The 15,879-nt window shown below is 39.8% G+C and overlaps 1 protein-coding gene across 1 annotated transcript in view; it reads right to left on the bottom strand.

Annotated features, from left to right (window-relative positions):
• The window catches only part of MGAM2 (maltase-glucoamylase 2 (putative)), a 66,577-nt gene that overhangs the window by 35,962 nt on the left and 14,736 nt on the right, over positions 1-15,879 (bottom strand). The window contains 9 exon segments of the mRNA XM_061198267.1: positions 481-605; positions 1,111-1,167; positions 2,096-2,180; positions 2,326-2,483; positions 4,491-4,607; positions 5,151-5,322; positions 10,470-10,587; positions 13,031-13,115; positions 13,980-14,093. Of these exon segments, the coding sequence (XP_061054250.1) occupies positions 481-605; positions 1,111-1,167; positions 2,096-2,180; positions 2,326-2,483; positions 4,491-4,607; positions 5,151-5,322; positions 10,470-10,587; positions 13,031-13,115; positions 13,980-14,093 (1,031 nt within the window).

Raw genomic sequence — 15,879 nt, 5'->3', positions numbered from 1 at the left:
TAATGACGAGCAGAAACACAGAAAGTAAGTTGCCAATGGTAACACATCTGTAACGCAGTAGAGCTGAGGCTTGAACCCAAACTTTCTGGCTCTTGACCTTGAAGCTATGTTGACTTTCATATGGTAATGCTTATCTCCTGTTTAACTTGCATTCTCTCATTCTTAAAGGAATCTACTTGAGAACAATTTCCGACCCCAGGGGAATCCTCACGAGTGATTACTTTGACTCTTTTTCTAATCTGATGCAATCTAAAAGTGAAAGACAATGGGAATGTAAAGGAACCAAGGCTACATTTATCCCTTGCTTAATGAAGACTAAGATGCCAATTTGGGGCCGACCTTGAAAGGAAGTGAAGAAGATTACTGATTGGAGATGTTTTCCCTTAGTTTATCCAATTTTAGTCCCTATTTGCCTCTCCCATAACACCCTGCCCCTTAGAGCACCAGAGCAGTCACCCCTCAGAAGGGTGAGGAGCTCACCTGGTCTCTGTGGTTGTGTTTGGTTGCTGGGTGGGAAAGATGTAGCCCCCTCACAGGTGAAGTCCTATCTTATCACCTGGCAGTAGCATCTCCACAAATTGTTTCCTCCATTCTATGGCTACTCCCTAACCAACAAAAGGAAAAAAGATCAGATAATATGTTGCTTGGGCTAGGAGTGACCTTGGAAATTATCTAGTTCAGTTGCCTCATTTTAAAGAAGAGACAAATAGAGACCCCCCCCTCCTCAAAGTGAAGTGACTTGCCCAAGGCATATAGGTAATAGCAGAGCCAAGACTCCAACCTACCCTATTTCTTTACATTATACCATGCTGTGGGTGATTCCACAACTGGCCTTTAATCCTCTAGGTCATCACACCCTAAGGCCCATTACTAGTCCCGATAGCTGCATAGTAGCCAGGTTGATATAATGAAAATTGCCATAAACCTACCCCAGTTATTCAAATTATTTCATTGTACCTCTGGACAGGCCTTCTTCCCAGGAAAGTACCCACAAGCAACTAAATGTAAAACCTAGTACTATTATCCTACCCCGAGCTCCCAAGACTGCTGCCTTAGAATTACTCTCTGCTAGAGGCAGGTCTCTGAGCCAAGCAGGGCTGCCTCACTCACCGTTTCATAGTCATACCAGATGGCGGCCGGTATATGTGCTTTTGTGTGGTCCACACCCTAGGGAAACAACAATAATGAGCAACACTGGCACACCCCTTTACAATTTACACAACACCTTCCCACGTGGTGGCATGTGCTCATCTCATCGATCCTGAGAGATAGTTGGGATCATCCCATCCTACGAGTAAAACACAGATACTCAGAAAAATTGGGCAGATTACCCAAAGCAGACCTGTTCCTAGAAATGAAGTTTGTTTTGCTTGGAGGCTCCTGAGAGAAGCAGAGGAAGTTCACTCCCTGAGTTACCTGTGTAATCTGACAGATGGGAGGAGAATGAAGCAGCTAGGCCCCCAGGAGAGCCTTGCAGGGGGACTGCTTGCTAGTTAGCAGGACCTGCCATGAGACGTTGGGGCTGAAACGTCAGCTCCAAGGGCCTGTGACGTGAGTCCGTCTCTCATGTTTATAATGGATCCGCATAATCCTGACCCCGCCCTACTCTTCTCCACTTACCCCTGCCCCAAGTCATACTTAGGAAGGGTAGGTGTGGTCCTTTATACTAGGACTCCAGAGTAGCACCCTCCCCTTGCCCAGCAACTCTCTCTCCCTCCACTCTCCTCTCCCCACCTCTTCTCTTTCTCCACCCCAACTTTAGGAGCATATCCTCTCTGGTCAAAGGGAAGCACAGACAGATGGCCAGCCCAAACTCACAGGCATTCAAAGTCCCCATCAATACCATGGCCACATGCTTAAGGAAACAAGCTTTAAGGTAATTTTGCAAAATGGGGATTGTTTTGCTTGGCAAACAGTGAGATCAAGAATTACTATTTTTCAAATTTCCAAACTTTCACGATCTCTCTCTCTCTCTCTCTCTCATTTATACTCATATTTAAACGCAGCCACAGATACTGAGGACCCAGCTTATTCAGCTATAGAACCAGGAGAACAAGTGTGAGCGTTCACCCCATTGTTTAGATTATAAACACACTTTGTATAAAACAGGCGTGATGAGGAGTCCAGGCCCCCAGAGGAACTGCTCGTGTACCTCCAAGGTAGCTGGGTCCTGGTAGAACCTGGAAAACAGAGAAGGCAGGTGAAGTACCAATACAGGACAGCAGCACATTGTATGGCAACAGGGTCCTAACTAACCTTGTTGCTACTAACAAGGTAAGTGAAATTATGGTCTGAAAGGGATTCTTTGCAGGTCAGGAAGCTTACTCATGGACGAGGGGCCTTGCTACGGTCTCCCCCAGGGTGTGAGCTCGGTAGAAAAGGGTGTAGAGATAGGGTAGCAGGGTGTAGCGGATGTTCAGATAGTGTCTGGAGGAATTCAACAGCATACAGTTGTTTTCACTAAAGGCAGCAGGATCTTGGTCCTAGAAGGAAATGTAAGCAATTACTAAATATTTCCATCAAATTTTTAAAGTTCCCTTATGATAAGAAGCTTTCTCAGATGACAGTAGTCATATTTTCCAATTTGGAGGATGTCAAAGCATTTCCAGAACTGAAAGGATCTTGGTTCTGCTCTTTCATTTTACAGATGAAAAAAATAGTATCAAAGATTACATGACTTCCCCAATGTAAAATTGCAAGCAAGTGGCAGAGTTTAAATTTGACACATCTGCCAGTCTATGACAGCCTCAGGGTGAAAAAGAAGCCCACAGAAGTTGCCATGGAGATAAAGGGGTTATAGTGGGCCCTGCTCCCTCTAGAGCTCCTCCAATTTATGTTATTTATTAAGGTTTCTGATAACACTTCATTTGGCATATAACACAATAAAGTTGTAATACTACGAAAAAAGAATTTGAAACCCATTGCCTTAAGCCGCATTGCCTACCACCATGATCTGCAATCCATCTTTCCCTTTCCTTACACTTTTAGAAATTTGCAATTTTAAAATTTATGCCTAGTTTTGTCTGTAATGTTTTCACCATCAAAATATGTTTTATTTTCTCTATTCCAAAGACAGTGACCTCTATTTGTTCTTCAATATACCATGTGCAAAAAAATTCATGAGGGCAGTTTTTAGCAGATTTTATCAAAGAGCAAAGAAAGAACGCTTTAGATGGGAGATCTAATTTTCTTAGTCCCCAGAAACAGAAATTTCCCATTAATGATGGGCATTCATTATGTTCATTTTCATTGTAATTGGAAAGTTGTAAAAGAAACCTTACTCACTCCTGGTATTACCATAAACATCTCCTTAAGAGGGACTTCGACTAAATGTCCATCGACAGAGGAATGGGTAAAGAAGATGTGGTACATATATACAATGGAATATTACTCAGCCATAAAATAGAATGAAATAATGCCATTTGCAGCAACATGGATGGACCTAGAGATTGTCATACAGAGTGAAGTAAGTCAGACAGAGAAAGACATAGATCATATGATATCGCTTATATGTGGAATCTAAAAAAATGGTACAAATGAACTTATTTACAAAACAGAAATAGAGTCACAGATGTAGACAACAATCTTATGATTACCAGGGCGGGGGGAAAAGGGGGAAGGGATAAATTGGGAGGTGGGATTGACATATACACACTACTATATATAAAATAGATAACTAATAAGGACCTACTATATAGCACAGGGAATTCTACTCAATACTCTCTAATGACCTATATGGGAAAATAATCTAAAAAGAGTGGATATATGTATAACTGATTCATTTTACTGTACAGCAGAAACTAACACAATATTGTAAATCAACTATACTCCAATGGAAAAAAAAGAATGTAAGGGGAAAGGAGACTCACACTACTAGGTGAAATGTCAATTTTACAGTCTTTCTGGAAAACAGTCTAGCAACATCTAACTAAATTTAATATACTTAAAAGAAAAGAGGGACTGTGAAACTACAGCTATATACTTGCCCGTCAACAATATGACTTTATATAGAATAAAAGCATGATGAGTCATGAGAAGCAGTGGGGGTGATTTCCCAAACCGTTCATAGAAAGAGAATGTGTAACAAGGTGAAAAAAACGTTCAGGTCACTGGCCTGTCCCTCCCTAAATCCTTCCTCCCTGCTCTCCCTTATCTTGGAGGAGTTTCCCTTGTATTAACTGAAGTAAAACACCAGTGGACTCCAATTTTCTCATCTTATGTAAGGTGATAACAGAAGCGATAGCAGTACCATAGACACTTTAACAACAACATTTGTTGGTGAGTTTTCAACAATGGAACCATTCAGTTATATACATTCCATTCCCCATATACCCTCATCCCAATACCCTGCTTTTGAAGCCTATCACCCAAGATTTATCTATTCTGCTCCTGTACTTAGGGCCACCCTGTAGGATTTTCTTCAATCCCTCTTTGAGTGCAAGTAGATCATACAATCCAAGAAGTTTCCATCACTTCTCTTGGGGCCTTACCCTGAACCCAGGCCCATTGTGATTCCTCGATAGTCGATAAAATGCTCCAAGCTGCATCCACCTTCTGCAGAGTTCCTCTGTGACATTTTCTGTATAACCACAGATGTTGGCACCTACCTGGAGAATTAGCACACATACAAGCACAGTGGTCAGTGAGAGAGGAGAAAGCATTGACTGTGTACCTATATGATAAGGAAAAAGAGCATCTCTTATTCCCATCCTTCCACGTTTAAGGAAGTCCCAGGCTTTCAGGGAAAGCCTTCAGCCACATGGGAGAAGGAAGCAAGTATGCATCAGGAATCTACTGACAAGAGGAAGACTGATTGTTTTATTAAGGGCTCTTCCTCAATATTCAGCGTCCACTTTCAAACTTTGGTATTTACAAATGTTCTGCTGATGAGATTTTTCTGTGATAGTAATACATTTTACTCATGGTGTCTCCTTCCTAACTTCAGAGAGTCCATGAATGACAATCCAATGATATAGTTTTACCATCCGACCTTCAGAAGGCAGCTCATGCGACACATAAAAATTAGTTTTTCCAATACATATCACAGTGAAATATATGCTCCTTGGTTTTCAGATACCCTCAAAGACTGGTAATGAAAACAATGTCAAAGGACAAAGGGTGAAAGCTCCTTGGTTGAGAATGAAACTCACCATGGGGATGCCAAATAGGTTGAACTCCAGGATACCGGGGATGGACCATCGGAGATCATCCCATCAGGCTGCACTGTCCCCCAGCCAATGAGCAGCATATCTGCCAGATCCAGCAAAAGTAGAACGGGATAAGATGAATTTTCTTTTCTTGGGGAAGATATTCTCCATGGCCCTGAAAAGGAATACAGTCAAGGGAGCTGTGAATGTCTAGGACTCACCTATACCCAGGGCAGTAGTGGGCTTTCCAACCAAACTCAGAAGGAACACCAAAGTATCATGAATCAGGTAAGCAAACAAGTTTAGCATTTTTAAGAGCTTCTTTCCCGCTTCTGGATAAAGTTTCAGATCTCACATGACAGTACAAACCTCTACAGTCCTTCCCCCCAAGGAATTTCTCTAGACCCCTGTCCTCTTGATTATCTTTTCTCTATCTTGTTGGATCTGGTTGTGCTCTGCCCTTTGGGTCAAAAATACCCTGGAACCATGTTTTGGGCTGTCAGCCCGACTTCCTCCCTCTAGACAGAGTTTTCCCAGCATCCCTTGGTTCCATGCATTGCTGCTCATCAATAATCCTGTTCAGCACAACCAGCTCAGGACCCTGTACCCACTGCTTGCCCAAGAAGAGAGTTTGTACACCAGCTGGGCTCCAGGCACCTGGGTTCCTCTGAAGCTTCAGAGCTTATTATTAGCAATCCCCAATATTAGAAAATTGTAATCTATGCAAAAACATCAATAATATTAATTGAAATGAGAGTGACAAATGAAATGTCAAATGAAATGACAAGTGAAATGTCAAGGATGACATGTGACACCCTTTATCAAGTTAAAAACAACTAAAATGGGGGCTTCCCTGGTGGCGCAGTGATTGAGAATCTGCCTGTCAATGCAGGGGACACGGGTTCGAGCCCTGGTCTGGGAAGATCCCACATGCCGCGGAGCAACTGGGCCCGTGAGCCACAATGACTGAGCCTGCGCGTCTGGAGCCTGTGCTCCACAACAAGAGAGGCCGCGATAGTGAGAGGCCCGCGCACTGCGATGAAGAGTGCCCCCGCTTGTCGCAACTAGAGAAAGCCCTCGCACAGAAATGAAGACCCAACACAGCCATAAATAAAATAATAAAATAAATAAATAAAATTAAAAACATAAAAAACAACTAAAATATAGAATATTTTCATTGTATTACATATAAAATATTACATATCAAATAAAACTCTACAGAAAAGAAAGCAAAGGAATTAAAAACAGAATTCAGAAAGATAATTGCTTCAGGATGCGGGGATGGGGTGGGATAACATACAGTTAGATGTAGGCTATGTTCTTTTCTTATTCTGCACACTCTTTTACATTGATACTTTACTAAAAGGCCTCTGCCACCCTTCTCCTTCCACACTAAACAGTTCACACCTTCCTTTAGATTCCAAAATTGAACAATAATACAACTACAAGATAGTAACACTTGAGCCACAATTGCTGCTAGCTCTCTGCAAGCAAGCTCTTCTATCCTTCCTTTCCATACATGGTCTGAGAAAAGGGTACCACCAGGCACCAGGTAATTCCTCACAGACACTAGCACAACCACCAATGCTTCCCTACTTCATATTCCTAAGGATTTTATGGAGAGTCTATAAATGCAGAGTGACTTACAACGACAAAAGGGAGAAAATTCTGAATTAGAAGCCTGGTTTATGAAAGAGAAGTGTTCCATTCTGACAATTTAATGACCAAAAAAATGGGGGATTGGAGGAGAGGACCTACTCTTCAACTCTCGTCCTCATCCCTCCTTTGGTATAGACTGGCAGATACTTTGCCTTTATTACTGCTGCTAGAGGGTTTACTGCATTCTGCAATCATCAGTCATGAAAGAAACACATTTAGCTTATAGTGTGAAACTGAAACAGGGATGAAGTTATCTGCGGTTACAGTTTACTTAGAGGCGGGCCATTATGGTAACACAGATGAGATAACTGTTTTTTCCAGCTCAGAGATAAAACCTTATTCAGAGATCCTTAAATTTTTCTTTTCCATCCCTCAGGTTTGACCTACTTATGGTCAGGTTCTGATTTCTGAGAGGATCTGGCCTTCTGCTTTCAGCCTAGGCGGAGGTGAATTTCATCCTTTGGGTAGATCAGTAACCTCTGTCCCCAAACTGGTCTTCCAGCTAAGGTGGAGTCAAATATTCATCAGATCTAAGACTTTAGTTCTCCTGATGCCCAGATCCCACTGAATGAAAGACTTACCTGTTTTTTAGCGAACTTTGCCTCCAGCCCAAAGGCCAAGTTATGGTTATTTCCACTGTTCTCTGGGAATTTAGGCCATTCTGCCTGACCCAGGGAAGTAAGAAGGGTACCTACTACTTTCTCAGTCATAGTTACCTTTTAACTATTAACCATAGCTAGTAGAATGTATTAATCAGCCTCATCGTGATGTTATAGCACTTTGCTACATGGAGACACTAGCAATAAAGCAATTTAAACTCTCCCACTTCCTGCCCTTCCTTACTTTTCCTTTCTGCCCTGGCCATTTATCCACTCTCCCTCTTACCTTCCATTCTTAGACAGACGCATCTAAGTGTCCAGATAGATCAGAACAGGAAGGGACCATAGAAAACATTAATTCAAGTCTCTCATTTGAAAAAATGAGGAAACTGAGTCTTATTCATCTACTTTATTTCCCAGGAAAGGTAGAGTGAGAGAGAAAGAAGCCAGAAAAGACAAGATAGAAAATCAGAAGCGTGTGTCCTTCTTCTTGAAGCTTTTCTTTCATTGAAATAAAAACCTTTGCATTTACTAGACAAGGATTCTCTCTTATCTGGATGATCCAGCATTAATACAAAGTCATAAGGGCAAAAATGGTGCTGGAAATCAAAATCGGCACAGCCTCTGCCTCTAGAATTAGGTCCCCTGGGGGCCCATCCTGCCCTTCTTCTCTTTCTCAGGCCAGGCATTTATTCAACAAGCATGTCTAGCTCACACAGTACAGACACAGGGGCAACTTTGCCCTCAAGAAATTGACAGTCCAGCAAGAAAAAAAATGAATACCTCAAAATTATAAGATTTTGGCATATTAAGCATATTGCAATATTAAGAAGGGCAGCACAAAAAGAGAGGAGACTGTTTTTCTAGCATTAACATCTGAGATGAGGTTTTATTTAATTTTTAATTAATTAATTTTTTAATGATTGCATGAGGCTTTAAAGATAAGTGTAGGTTTGCAAAATGGACAGGGCAGGGAAGGCCATCCCATGCAGAAAGCACAGCATATGCAAAGACATGGAAGAAGGAAAGAGCATTTGATTTGGAAACAATAAGCAGTTACATATTACCAGAGCATAAAATACGAGGAGTGGCAAAGATGAAAGAAAGAGTCGAAGAAGGGGTTCGGTTATAAAGTACCTTACAGGTTTTGCTAAGGTGATTGGATTTTATTGTATAGAAAATACCAAGCCACAAATAATTTTACATCAGGGAGTGAAATGAACAGACTGTGATTCAGAAAGATCACTTTGGCAGTAATATAGACAAGTGTTTTTTAAACTTTAACATACATTCAATACACCTGGTGATCTTGTTAAAATGCAGATTCTGATTTCCAAGGTCTAGGTTGAGGCCCGAGATGCTGCATTTCTAATATATTTCCAGGTGATGCTAATGTTGCTGGTCTTTGGACCACACTTTGAGTAGCAAGAATAGAGGGCAGATTAGTGGGAGATAAAGCTGAAGTCAGGAAAGGGAGAGTAGTCAGGGGAGTAGTGTAGTGCTTTATGTGAGTGGTGATGATGACCTTAACTAAGAAGTGTTGGGGGGTGGGGGGAAGAAAGGCGATGGTTATAGGAATGTTTTAGAATCAAAAGGATCAAAGACCGATTGCATGTAAGGGTGTGAGAGAAAGAAAGAACTCAAGGATGACACCAAGTTTCTCCCTTGGGAGTCTGGGTGATGGGGATGGTGTTGCTACCAGCCAAGATAGGGAATTTAACAGCTTCAAAAATGATTAGCCAGAGTGTGGCAGCTGGGCAGAAACAGGTGACAGAGTAAGCTGAATGGTATCGGAAGTACTTAGAGAAGGTCAGAACGTAGTTTTGGATATCTGGGTCTGAAAATCAGGGACAGCTCTAAGGTAGAATTATAGATTTAATAAATAAAAAATCAGAATAAATTACAGTAAAAACCAGGAGAAGAAGCCTGACCCCTAAGACTTACCAATAGTGAGAGAGTAGATGAAAAAGATTCAGATCTGGATGTTGAGAATGGGCAGCTGGGAAGAGAGCAGGGGTCACAGGAGGGAGTGACGTCTTGAGAACCAAAGGAGTCAAGTTTCAAAGGAGTGCTCAGGATTCAGGGAAGTCAAGTACTAAAAGGGCTGAGAAATGTCCAATAAGCATATCAAATCTCCCTGCCCGATGATCCCCACCATGGAGTTCTCGAAACACCAAAGCAAAAGGAAAGAAACAGAGAAAGACTAAGACACTCTTTCCTAAGCCACTGGAAGATTCCCAACAATTCTTCAGATACTTTAGTTTCCTTGTCTGCTTTGCAAATCTAAAATTAGAGTCTGCTTAGCCCTGAATTTCTTGGTCTCTTAGGTATAATGATTGTACTTTAACCACCTTCCAAGGAAGGAACTTGGTGGAGGGAGTTTGCGGGGAGCTATTCCTCAATTTACAACGCCATCAGCAAAAAATCCACCTGGCAAGGTACAAAAAGGACTGAAGTGAACATCTGTCTCTTTGTTAGACTTTCCTACTGAGTGGTGCTGCTGGTGGTGGTGGTGTGCATGTGTTCTGGGGCAGAGGGGAGAACTGAAGGGAGACTGGAGCAGGCAGTGTGTAGGGAGCGGGGAGGGAAGCCGGGAGGGTGTGGTGTAGCATTGCTAGATAAATACAGCCCACTCAGGTAAACCTGAATTTCAGCTAAACAATAAATCATTTTTAGTATAAATAAGTCTAGTGCAAATTTAACTGGGTGGCCTGTATTTTTATTGGCTAAATCAGGCAACCCTACTGTGATGACCCTAGTACATTCAGTAATAGGACCCAAGCAAGGACTGATGTCCACCTGGGCCCTCTAAATACCTTGTATGTTATTGCCTATGAGTATCCTTGAAATAATGAAGTCCCTGAGTCACAAGCCAATCAAAAATAATCCTGCACAGAAACCAAGGGGTTATATGAGAAAATCTCTTAAGTAGCCTGTAAGACCTGAGTTTCTATATCCTTATAAGCACAAAAAATATCTGAAAAATACACTTAAGAAAGACAACAGAAACCCTTCACCACCCACCTCCCCAAATCTGGAAATAGGAGGAAAACCAAGTGCTTACGAGTCTGTGGCTCTTGCTGTGGTGTAGCCATACAAGCTGTGGACATCATAGTGAAAGCCCCCTTGAAACTCTGTGTCCATGCAGAGGGTTCTTGCAAAAAGCAAGCCGTCCAGAACTCCTGTGGGAAATACCCATCCAAGAGGCACATCCCTATCAACCAACTTTAACAAAATGACTACCTAATCGTTTACTTCCTGGTTACGTAACTTCCCCACCAGTCTTCACCTGAAAAAATACTTTCCAGATTTTAAATATCCTAAATGCTACTTCCTATCTGGGGCCTATCCTGAGATAGATCTTTCAAATTAATTTGCATTTCCGTGCACTCACAAAGAATGCTGCTAAGTGGGGGCAAGTGAGGAAACCTGTTCAGAGGAATGGTTAATCTGAGATTAAATATCAACAAGGCACCTGCATTTATCTACATGCATTTAGTCGAGAAAAATTGAGAACAGATATGAGGGCAGTGAACATTCTCACTCATATTATAGGCATTCACACTCCAGTAGACTTGTTTTCTTAAAATGAGATAAGACATCTGAGTGGTTTCATGAATAAGAATTCAGATCCTGCCTCTAGAAATCACTACTATTACTGTATTTTCCCTTTCTCATGTCTAAAATGCTCAATATTTTCTGCCTTGTGATCTGTAATTGCCTTTTTTTCTTTTTCTTTTTTTTATTAATTTTTTTATTGAAGTATAGTTGATTTATCAGATTGTGTTAGTTTCTGGTGTACAGCAAAGTGATTCAGTTATACATATATATATTCTTTTTCATATTCCTTTCCATTATGGTTTATTACAAGATATTGAATATAGTTCCCTGTGCTATACAGTAGGACCTTGTTGTTTATCTATTTTATACATAGCAGTTTGTATCTGCTAATCCCAAACTCCTAATTTATGCAATCGCTTCTTTTCCCTTATCCTTGAAGACCAATGACTGGGGGCCTTCCTTCGTGAAGTCTTGCCTGCACATAGGACCTCAGTATAAGGCACAATTCCAGAGAGTGGTGGAACCAGCAAACACTGAGGGTGAGTTTTTCCCACCAGCCCAAGAGAATCAAGGTTTGGAGTCAGAAACTAAGTTGAATCATAAAACATAAAGAAAATTCTGTTTCTGGCACAGTTCAGATGGTGGAATGAGATTCACAACTACTTCAATTATAAGAAAGGACACTAAAATTTGCCCAGGGTCAAAGTTAATCTATCCAAATCTTTATCACGCTAATGTATACTGTCTAATCCTGAAAATGTGAGAAGCAGACCAGCTATGAGGCAAACCTCCTGGTTATTAATATGTAGGTAGACAAAATGCTGGCAGGTAGAGAATGGGGTACTCAACAGAAGTAGGCAGAAGGTGATGGGATTGCAGTTTTCTATTGTGAAAAAAAACTCAGTTTTGGTTAAGAAGAAGATTAAGAGATTAAAAGAGAAAAATGATAAACTGATCCACAGTGAAAAAAATTGGGGGAACATAGAGTGGACAGAGAAAGATAAAAGAATAAGCAGGGGAGGCAAACAGAAGATTTTGCAAAAAGTTAAATAGTTTAAAGTCAAGATTCCACCTGAAAAAGTTCTCCACTCCTGCAGTGACCAAAAGGGGCTAAAGAAAGAGCTGCACCTTGGTCCCAGGATGCACATGAAGTGGACAAACCAGAATAAGCTGGCAGAAATTGGCCAGATGCTCACCACTTGAAATTAAGCTGAGACTATGGTATTGGATTCTGGCCAAAGGGATGTGAGCATATTAAATACACCTCACTTCCTGGCGTGTCCATAAGACTCCCTCTACCCTCTCTTTCACCGGGAAAGCTGGAAACAAAGAACTCCAAGATGGGGAAACAGGCTATGGAAGTAAGTAGATCCCTGAGTCACTGCTTGGATGAGAGCCACACATCCCACACTGGAGCATTATATGAGTAAAGTAAACTTGTATTGTGTTTATCCACTGAGATATTGGGGTTCATTTGTTTCCAGATCCCAGCATAATCTATTCTATACTATTTCTCTCTCTCTCTTTCTCTCTCACACACACACACACACACACTCATTCTTTCAAAATCAGAGATTGGAAAACTGACTTTGATTAGAAATGGCCCTTAAAAATAGGAAGGACTTAAAAGAAATCATTCATGCTTTAAACTGTTGCTAATGAGCTAAAAAAAAAAGAAAGAAAAAAGTTAACAAAATTAAAGATTTACTGCTAGTCTGTACCTTAATATATTCTGATATTCTCTGATTATAAAGTTTAACATTGAACCACTTGTATGAGGGGTTTGGAGACAGTGAAAAGGTTGGAAGAATGTAACACTCTACAGCCACGGGAGGTATGGCTTCCACCACGTGCTTGCCCTTGGATTATGTCAGCAAAAAGGTAATTAGAGACCAAACAGTGGAGCAAGGTCTCCAGCAGAGGAGTGGTCAGGGTGGTCAGGGTGTTTGGAGGGGGAGTCCCTTGAACTGAGAAATAGAATTGCTCTTGGCCACACTGAGTGCTACCGAGGTTGTTTTAAACATGCCTCATGCCTACATCATTAGGAAAGAGCTGAAAACTTACGAGGAATGAAAGGAGGAAAGTTCAAGTTGTTTATTTCACACTCATGATCAGAATTTTGGAAAAAGCTAGATACTTCATCCATTTCCTACAGAGACACAAAATACACAAAATGGAAAATGTTACTGATATACAGTTAGCTATTGAGTAATGTTTACCGAACTAGAAGCCCCAAATTTTCTTGACCTCCATTTCGTCTTTTCGGTTAGATTATATTTAAGGTGCTTTCCAACTCTAAACGGTATCAGGCACATTTTACCTTTTATATTTTGATTTCAATCAGTTAATTAAGAAATACCATTCCAAAGGCTAATTCTTACCTTATAAATATTGTGATTTTATTATTGCTGTTATTGTTTCAGTATTCTTATAAAAAACATAAGATAGGGTAATATTTCTATTTTATAATTTCCTCTCTCTTTTATTCCGCTCAGTGTGGGGCAAGAAGAAGACATATTTGAGATTGTATCTATTTCTCTAAAGTAGATTAAAAATAGGTGATGCCTAATTTTACTGAAAAACAGAGTTAATTTTTTAAATTTGAAAGAAATATACCCACAAGCTATCCCTACCTGAAAAATAAGTCTCATTAAATTATTCTCTAATGATTAACTTTAAATTTTGATGAGTCATTGTGACAAATAATAACAATGATAACTTCTAATACAACAATATTTTTAAGTTAAAATGTAGTTAATAAAGGAAAAAGCTGAAGCCATGAGCAAACAAAGGACTTTCTCAAAAAGAAATAGCCAGTTAGTGGCACATCCAGAATTAAAATTCAGAGTTTTGAGGAGCCTAATTTGCTGCATATAAATTCAGCATTAAGTAAAAGGATTTTAAATACCACTATGTCAAGCAAACTATTTTATTACAGATCAGGGTCAAAGTTCATCTCACAACTTGGAATATCTATTTCCACGAGAAGCTTGATCCTGAAATAACAACTTACAATCCACACTCCATCAAATTCCAGAGCTTTATAAAATTCACTGAACTGCTCTCTCCACCACTCAGTACTAACTGGATTAGTGAAATCAGGAAAAACTGTCCATCCAGGATACCCCTAGAGAACAAAGAAGGCTGTGGCAATTAGTCTGTTTGACGGTTTACTTATGGATTTATTGCTGGCTACCATTTCTTCTACTAGAAGCCCCATGCATCTTATCATTTAAGAATCAAAATTTGTGACTCTCTTCCAAAAACTAAGTAGTAAAATAGATGCAAGGAACCAAAGAAAGAAAAAAGGAAAGGAAAAACAACTGATTAAATAGATAAGAATGTCTTTTCCTATTTAAAAAAATGTGAAATTTCATTATGTCAGGCCAATTGGGAGAAGAACTCGTTAAAATACTGGAAATCTAACTAGACAACCTTTTAGAAGAGAATGATTGAATTTGTTTAATGTGTTGTCAATTAAAGGTCATCTGAAACCCACTTTGAATAATTATGTTTATAAATAATATGTTGGTTTTGGCATATAAATGCTATCTATTCCTATCAAAGTGTAGCTTTTAACATGTTGCACAAATAGGGCAAAGATATAGCTTTAGCCAAATTATTGTAAATTCTGAATTGATGGGATACAAGCTTTTGTGTATATTTTCTTGCTCATTTTCCCAGAAAATTTATAGGTTGTCACTTAGAGACAACTTTACACTCAAGTAATATAATGTATATATAATTTATATATATGTGTGTGTATATATATATACACACATATATATAAGTGTGTGTGTGTGTATATATATATATATATATATATATATACATATATATATATGCAGACCTCTTAAACCTCAAGATGAGAGCTTAAAGTTCCCCCTTTAAGTGGATTGAACTCCTGGTCCTTTGTTTTAGGTGATGGGACACCAAATAACAATTAGAGGTAATTTTAGACTTCAGGGAACGAGCTTGTGGCAAAGTCACCTGCAGCAACATTCTATTCAGAGCAGGGTGAGCAAACTTTATTCTAACCAAATGCCTTTATAATGAACCCCAAATACCTCCACTACAACTATCTCTGCCAACATCTTAGCTCAAATGACTCGTGTTATTTATTGGCCAGTGGAAGTAACTATAATTATATGAAAATCCCTAATTATATACCACTCAAATATAAGTACTACTGGAACAACTCACAGGGCTGGCTAATCTACTTTTTAGATAACCAAAATAAAGTTTCTGTGACCACGTCCTCTGATTTTGTACTTATACATGAATATCAGTCTACCTGATATTTTAGAAATTCAATTGAGACAGAGTTCACTTCCGGCAATACAGTAAAAGCAAAGAATTGGTTTGGAGAAGGAAGGAAACTTCTCTATTGCTTCATGAAAAGTTAGAATCAATGAAAAAGAAAGTTAATAGAATCCAGTGTTGTAAACAACAAAGTCAGTGATAGGTATTAAGTGAGCAGTTAAGCAAGAGGGCATGGATAACCCTGAAGAGACAGTTTAGCAAAGTAAACAGCTCAGGAGCAACAAGAATTACAGTCACATAAACTTTTAGATTAAGTACCAGTGTTAGCAAATCCCACATAATCCAATCATCTAGGGCTGACCCCATCCACAACTGAAATAGAAGTTTGCCTACGTGATTTAAAATACTCTCAAATGCTCAGCTGACCTGAAAATAGGCCCCTAGGCAGTCTACTCCAGTGCTTGAAACTGCAACCTTGGAATAAAGACTGAGCTCTATCCAAAAGTCTCCTGTAAATTAAAAATATATTAGCTGAAATAGGTTTCACATGAGCCTAAGAGCATCTTACTATATTATCAGAGATGAATTTATTGTCCTGGAAAAGAGATAGAAATCGGGAGGCAGGAGGACCTTAAGAATAAATGAATTTT

The sequence above is a fragment of the Eubalaena glacialis genome, chromosome 8 (assembly GCF_028564815.1).
Source record: "Eubalaena glacialis isolate mEubGla1 chromosome 8, mEubGla1.1.hap2.+ XY, whole genome shotgun sequence".
Taxonomy (NCBI): domain Eukaryota; kingdom Metazoa; phylum Chordata; class Mammalia; order Artiodactyla; family Balaenidae; genus Eubalaena; species Eubalaena glacialis.
This window is presented reverse-complemented; position numbering and strand designations above follow the sequence as displayed.